Raw genomic sequence first — 7,078 nt, forward strand, 5'->3', positions numbered from 1 at the left:
CGATGACCAGCGGCTCGAAGAGGTGGCGGCCAGCGAGATCGGTGGCAGCAGTTTTGGATTCAGCGGTGGGATGTATTTATGGGGCGGCGGATGCACTGGTTGGGCGGGGATTGGTTGGAGTCCGCATCGGGCGCGAGTGGCACTCCTGACAGCAAAAAGGGTGGCAGCAGTTTTGGATTCGGCGGCGGGACGTGCCGGGTAGGGGAGAGGAGGGCTTGATAGGCGGGGCCGGCCTATCAGTGGCACAGGGAAGCGGGGAGGCAGGGCAGACTTCGGGGCAGTGCGGCCGCGCACGCGGGAGGCAGGACAGGAGATGGGCCGGGCGCGGCTGGCTGGCCCGAGGGGAAGAGATGGAGGGAGAGGAGGCCGGGGGTGGGTAATAAAGAGGAGTTTGGGCTGCGGCCCAAATCGAAGGAAGAGAAAAAGAAAGGGGAAAAAGAAAAGGGGCAAAAAAAACTTCACATTGCCAAATTTTAAATCAATGTTTGGAGCGAAATTTTATCCCCTGCAATTCAAATTTAAATCTTGTTAATAATTTCCTTGTTCTCGAGATATTTTAGAATATTCTGGCAAACTTAAATTTAATTAAATTAATTCTTTTGAGAGATTTTTCCTGAGTTAATTGAACCAATTATTATTCTATAATTTCTTTAATGAATTAGGCTTAGGATAGAAACTCAAGGTGTGACATAGTGCCACCGCGGCGCCACCCTCCGTCACTGCTCGTCGCCTTCCTTTGCCAACAGCCTCCGTAATCCGCGTGATGCCGCCACTATCCCCCCTCAGCCTAATGCCACTAGTGAAGAAGGATGTCGCTGACCTCATGCCTTTGTACAAGTACTGTCTGACTTCATTTCAAGGAAAACAGGTCCCATGGATTGGGAATGGATTTCCCCTTGGTTTGATTTGCAGGCCGTGGTCAGGGATTAAATTCAGGGCTAGGGTTGGGGGCATTCTTGTCATTCCCGGCCCTGCCCCATATCGTTGCCAACCCTACATGGTCTTTACCGTTCTCAAACAAAAGAGTCTTATATGCAACCTTTCATAATTAAGGGATTTTGGATGGGTGTACCATGGAAGATGAGTTCAAAGTCAGAGATGATACATGTCCAGTGACCACGAACCAGTGCCATCTATTGACAACCTCTTCTAAACAAAATTGGATCCTCTAACGCTATCCAACATCAGAGAAGCCATGATTGTTTTATACCCATTTCAAAAAGTTATTTCATAACTAGACTCTTTGAACAAGCTTATTCGAAAAATGAAACATCTTGGCACCAAGGGTTCTAGCATGGGCACCCTCGTCCCTATGGCTTGCTAACACGATATTGGTGTTGAGGATCTACCTGTAAACAACTTATTTTACAAATTAATACTTGGCACCAATGATCTTGTAGAATATGTTATTTACATTTTGACCCTTACGCTAGCTTCCCCATGTCAGAAACTAATTTTTTTAAGAAGGTCTATTCGTGAAATAAGTTTACAAATATGATCAAAATGTGGAAAAATCAAATCATGAAATAAGTTTACAAATATGATCAAAATGTGGAAAAATCAAATCAGAGTAGCCTCGTCCCTTCCAAACACGCGCCTGCACATGCCAACAGGACGCCCATGCACCAGCAGCTCATGCCAGAACCTAAGCTGCCTGACTGACTGACCCAAGTACCAAAACAGAACGAGGGATGTATTGCATATTTACTCCCACCAGTACCGGACAAACCGCACCGTTGCTTTCCTCGTCTCAACCTCAATGATCCACACACCAAAATTGGACAAACGGTAAACAGGTAACCCCACTACTATGGGGTTTGGATTCTCCATGTGAGTATCATTCTCTTATAGATCTACATGTCAGTGACTATAATAACACCGTTATTATGGTAAAGGATATGAATCCCCTGATAAACTACTGCCTGTTCTTAGATGAATAGAAACTACATGTCCAATAGTTCTGAGATGAATAGAAACCATACACACACAAACTAACAAGACAATTCTGAGTAGATCATTGGGCATGATTTGTTTTGGGCCTTGTGCCCTCCTATCTCCTGATTTCTGAGGATAGAATCAATAACTATATCTGGCCCCCAAGAAACAACAAATTCTCAACCACATATTGAGCACTTACCATTACCATTAGAGCCTCAATGTAGTGCTGGCCGTGGCTCTGGCAGATCCAGCATTCAACATCCAAGTCTGTGCCTGGAATTCGCGACAATGAACTCCTATACGGGTAAATTCCTTGATGAATTCCTCAAACAACTTCTTCAATGAGCCCTTGAAGTTCGTCGAGCAGCTTTTGTCACCTTCATCAACGTCCTGCACTCCATTTCCTACAAGGCATCCAACTTGGGCACCATCCATGTAGGCTTTGCATCCTGCGAGGATATTGCGCCCGTACTTGCAGAAATGACAACTAGCGAAGTCTCCAAAATGCTGCAAAAGTTACACCAGATTATTCAACAACTTTATGTAGGGAAGCCAGGCCTAAACACACAGCAAAGCAAATAGAACATTCACAACAAAGCAAGTTTATCAAACCCATTCTTTATCAACAATTCAGCATACTAATGTTCTTCACCAAACAAGCAAACACATTATCAAGACATTCTTCATCAACAGAAATTGCAACAAAGAATAAGGCAAAAAAAGAATAAGCATATCCACATAAAAATAGCAGGAAACCATGCAAGCGTAGTATAGATCTTCGTACCTTCGGTGGATTCCGAAGAGAATACAACATTGTTTTGCAGGATAGCAGAAAAGTATTTTCGTTATAAGCCATGGACATTTGCTCTCCCTGGAGTGTTTTAGCAGAAGCTGCATAACCAGGTTCATTGAAATAAGCTTTTGCATTCAACACCAAGGCCTGAATGGAGACTAGGACCTGCAGCATTGTTGACTTGGATGGGTTCCACTTCTCACACCCTTTACCAGACCAGGTGTTCAAGAGGCTAAGACAGACTTTCCCGTCATCGTAGAGATTTGGATTTAGCCGTAACCCTCCAGAGCGGTAGTTCACTAGCTGAAAGAATAGTCAAATATATGTAATGTCACACAAGCAAGCTTAGACTAGAGAGAAAATAACAAAGCCTTATGGATGCATATGACATTATATTAAAAAAAAATCCTTACTGGAGGTTTCTTAGGATACTGGGAAGGGAAAGAGACATCGAAAAAGAACAGCCCATCATGGTAAGGAGTGCCTGCCGGTCCAACAATGACAGCCCTAAGTAGATCCATCCTATTTTCATAAACTCGTACAAAAATTGTATCTGCTCAATATGGAGGAAAGTTGCAGTCAGGCTATATAAGCATTATGTAAACTTTCCTCAACAATTTATATAGTATAATATACTCAAGGTCACTATAAGAATTATGTGAAGTGGCTTCAGAGCTTTTGCTCACCTAATGTGCATGTAAAACAGGAGGAAGGGAAGAACACTAGTACTGGAGAAAATAAAAGTAGAGTTCCATTTATCAAATGTGCAACATCTGGAGTAAATAGACTTTAAAGGAACATATAGAGCTCTACCTGGCAAATCTTTCTCCAGGACTTTCCATTCATGTTGAATTCGCTTCACCCAGTCCTTGGATGGCTGTTAAAAAGAATAATTCCATTTAATTGCAGAGCTCAAGTGAAGATGGAGTATGTGCAAAGTCCAAGTTGCTACCTTTGTGACTACATCGTTTCCTTCGCCTAGCATTGAGTAAAAGTGATCACTGTGGTCAGTAACAGTATCAAACTGCTTAAATGTCTTATACTTCTCATTGCTTTTACTATCCACAGTCTTAACATCCTCAGCCAAGCCATTCTAGAATTACTCGATAGAGAAAAATATATATCAACTGTTAGCATAGCATAACTAAACAATGGTAAACATAAATACTTGAAAGAATTCACCTTTCGATGCTTAGGCCAATCTGAAGGATGACCGACAGAAAGATTGCTGCTGTAATTCGATGCCTTCTCACAAATTCTCATAACTTCGTCAGGATCATCATCAGCATCAAGGTCAATTATTCCATGAGCAACAGTCTGTTGATTAAACATATACCATATTATATTTTAGTATCTTACTCAGTCTCAATAACAAAAATGTACTATTTCAGATAGGGTTTACAGTATTATATACTATATGGACCATTAAAGTATAAACACGGATTGTATAGCACAACTAATACCTAGATGCAGCCAAATGATGCACCACCGGATTAAGAGAGGAAAATGAATAAAAAACTGCACTTTAGAATGCAATGTGATTAATCATGTACGGCTAAGACCATAAAGAGCAGATGCTCATTGTAAATGCTTTAACCAGATGTAAAATTTGGATAACACCCAGCGACTTCACATTCACCTCGATTCCGAGAAGTATAGCATCTTTACATAGATTCTACCAACACAAGCTAATAAAATTTGGCGGAATCATCACAGAAGAGAATGTGGTGATCTATACGACAAAAATAGCTACCCTCAGTGGAATTTCTATTGATCAATCAAAACATGAAGGTTCATGAATTATGATCATAACTGCCGCACATTCATCCGCTATATTATGAAAAAAAGGAAAAATGCAAGGCTGTCATTTTTCAAATTTCCCTTAAAAAAAGACCCCCTCGAATTCTGTTCCCTGCTGAAAATGCGCAAGCAATCACAGGACGACAATCTCAGAATCGTAATCATCGCAGTGCTAGTTCTGTATTTTCTCTGTTTATAACGCCTTGTTTAGTTCCAAAAAACGTCCCATCGAATCTTTGACATATAAATATAGCATTAAATCTAGATGGAAAAAAAACTAATTATACAGTTAGGGGAGAAATCGTGAGATGAATCTTTTGAGCCTAATTAGGTCATGATTAACCATAAGTGCCACAGTAACCAATATGTGCTAATGATGGATTAATTTGACTCAAAAATTCGTCTTTCAATTTCTTGGCGAAATCTGTAATTTGTTTTTTTATTTGTGTTCGAAAACCTCTTCCGACATCTGGTCAAACAACTAACGTGACATTTGTTCCAAAAGTTTTTGAAATCTAAACGCACCCTAATGTAAGATGTTTGACTTTTTTTTGTCATGTTTGACCCTTCATCTTATTCAAAAGTTCAGTACATATAAAAAGTAACAAGTTGTGCTTAAAGTTTTGGATAATAAAGTAAGTCACAAGTAAAAATAAATAATAAGTAAAGTACATGGCCGATTCTTAAACTTTTGACGCGATACCGCTTAGGCCCATAGACTTAGAAAATACACGTTTAAGTCCATTAACTTGTTTTAATGTACAATCGAGATCCATGAACTTGTTTTAATGTACCATCCAGGTCATGAACTCGTTTTAATGTACCATCTAGCTCTATGATTTTAGACGGTAAAACAAGTTCATGGACCTAAACGTGCATTTTCTAAGTTTATAGAACTAAGTGGTACCGTGCCACAAGTTTAAGGATCGAAAAATGTACTTTACTTATAAATGATATTTCTATAATTTTTTGAATAAGATAAATAGTCAAACATTGCAAATAAAAAGTCAAACATCTTACATTATGAAACGGAGGCAATACAATTTATCAATCTGGACAATCCACATACAACAAACAGAAACATTGAAAAAATGAAAAGAAGCTCAAAGAGCACAAAAAACAGCAGCGGCCCCCAGCCCCCGGGTTCCACCTCACCTGTGCCTGGCTCCGCTTCCGCTTCCGGCGCACAGAGCCCGCCCAACCGGCCGCCGACACCTTGACGACATCATCCGCGTTGCCCAGCGCCAAGTTCCTGCGACCCAAGAAAAAAAAAGAAAAAAAAACACACACACACACCGATCAGATTACTCCAGCCAACACGGAGAGAGGAGAGAGAGAGGAAAGAGCATACTACTCACCTCCTGGAACCGTAAGAAGAGGCCTCCGCCGCCATGGGCGTTGCCAATGCGATCGGCGGTGGGTAGTTTCTCCCCTTCTTTTGGATTTGCAAACGAAAGCGTGATGAGACATTTTCGGGGGAGAGTGGGAAAGGCAGGTGCGGGTGGCAGGGCTCTTCGGTGTCTGCGATTTGGAGGAAAAGAAACCCACACAGGCGCCGCCTTAGGCCTTGTTTGGCTCATGTGTATAATTTTCTGGAGGGAAAACACCATCAGGGAGGGATGGGGTGGATCCCCTCCCACCACCCAATCCCCTCCCTCGTTCCTCTCCCACGGAAGGACAAAATGCATGGGCCAGCAGCATTACATAGGTGTTCTCTTGGATGACTACGGACAGACATAATGCTTGTGGTCTTCTGAATAACACTTGGAAAATTTTGAATACAACATCAATATATCTAAATTAATTAATTATAAAATTCATAAATACTAAAACAACGTTATTAAATAGCATGAAAATCAGATGAATAATTACAATCCCAGAATGAATATTGTAGCACTAAACAAAGTGCATGCTAATAGAGACCAAGATTGGTGCAATCCCTGAATCCACAAGTAGGGAATTCTACATTCCGAGAATCCACAAGATGTGAATCAATACCCAATACATTTAGGAACCAAAAACTAAGAGTCTCAACTTCCAAAATCTAATTTTGTCCATAATATTAAGAACCGAAGAAGATTTTGCTACAAGAGTTGCTCAAAGCTTCCTATATTTGCTAGTTTTAGCATTGGTTCTTCACCCTATAGTAGTATCTCCGTTACCTGTATGAAAAAATGGTAGCAAGATATATGAGCATTGCAATCTAATGAAAGATTAAAATCAAGACACTCGTGTAAAATACAATCAGTTTGATGTATAGACCAAAAAGATTAGCTATATATACTGAATATCTATCCATGTTGATAATTAGAAAAAGGGAATGTACATTTCTCTACTAAACATGAAACTGAAAAACATGCCTCTGCACTGGGCTGAAACTTTGCATGAGCAATATATGAGCACACCAAAGTTCATAACTAAACACTACTTATATATAGTAGAACATTATCCAAAGTCATGTATGTGTAATTTTCTTTGCTAGTTTATGTCCATTCATGTCAGAATAACACTAGCTGCCAAAAGAACACTATCAATGGATCATAAAGA

At 40.5% G+C, this 7,078-nt stretch overlaps 1 protein-coding gene across 1 annotated transcript; it reads right to left on the bottom strand.

Annotated features, from left to right (window-relative positions):
- Positions 1-1,513: 1,513 nt before the first annotated feature.
- Positions 1,514-6,180, bottom strand: LOC102699621 (putative ubiquitin-conjugating enzyme E2 38). Its single transcript, XM_006661022.3, has 8 exons — positions 5,890-6,180; positions 5,687-5,783; positions 3,914-4,048; positions 3,684-3,824; positions 3,545-3,608; positions 3,145-3,284; positions 2,723-3,034; positions 1,514-2,445 (listed from the first exon to the last, which is right to left on the bottom strand). The coding sequence occupies exons 1-8, from the start codon at positions 5,922-5,924 to the stop codon at positions 2,146-2,148; spliced, it is 1,224 nt and encodes a 407-aa protein (XP_006661085.1). The 5' UTR covers positions 5,925-6,180; the 3' UTR covers positions 1,514-2,145.
- Between the last annotated feature and the right edge of the window lie 898 nt (positions 6,181-7,078).

The sequence above is a fragment of the Oryza brachyantha genome, chromosome 9, assembly GCF_000231095.2.
Source record: "Oryza brachyantha chromosome 9, ObraRS2, whole genome shotgun sequence".
NCBI classification, from domain to species: Eukaryota; Viridiplantae; Streptophyta; class Magnoliopsida; order Poales; family Poaceae; genus Oryza; species Oryza brachyantha.

Bases quoted from the DNA above. Each gene is read 5' to 3' on its own strand.
- LOC102699621 (XM_006661022.3), bottom strand. From the start codon at position 5,924: ATGGCGGCGGAGGCCTCTTCTTACGGTTCCAGGAG. The intron at 3,825-3,913 runs GTGAATTCTTTC...GAGTAATTCTAG, and splicing joins ATTGGCCTAAGCATCGAAAG to AATGGCTTGGCTGAGGATGT. The intron at 3,285-3,544 runs GTAGAGCTCTAT...CATATTGAGCAG, and splicing joins CCTGGAGAAAGATTTGCCAG to ATACAATTTTTGTACGAGTT.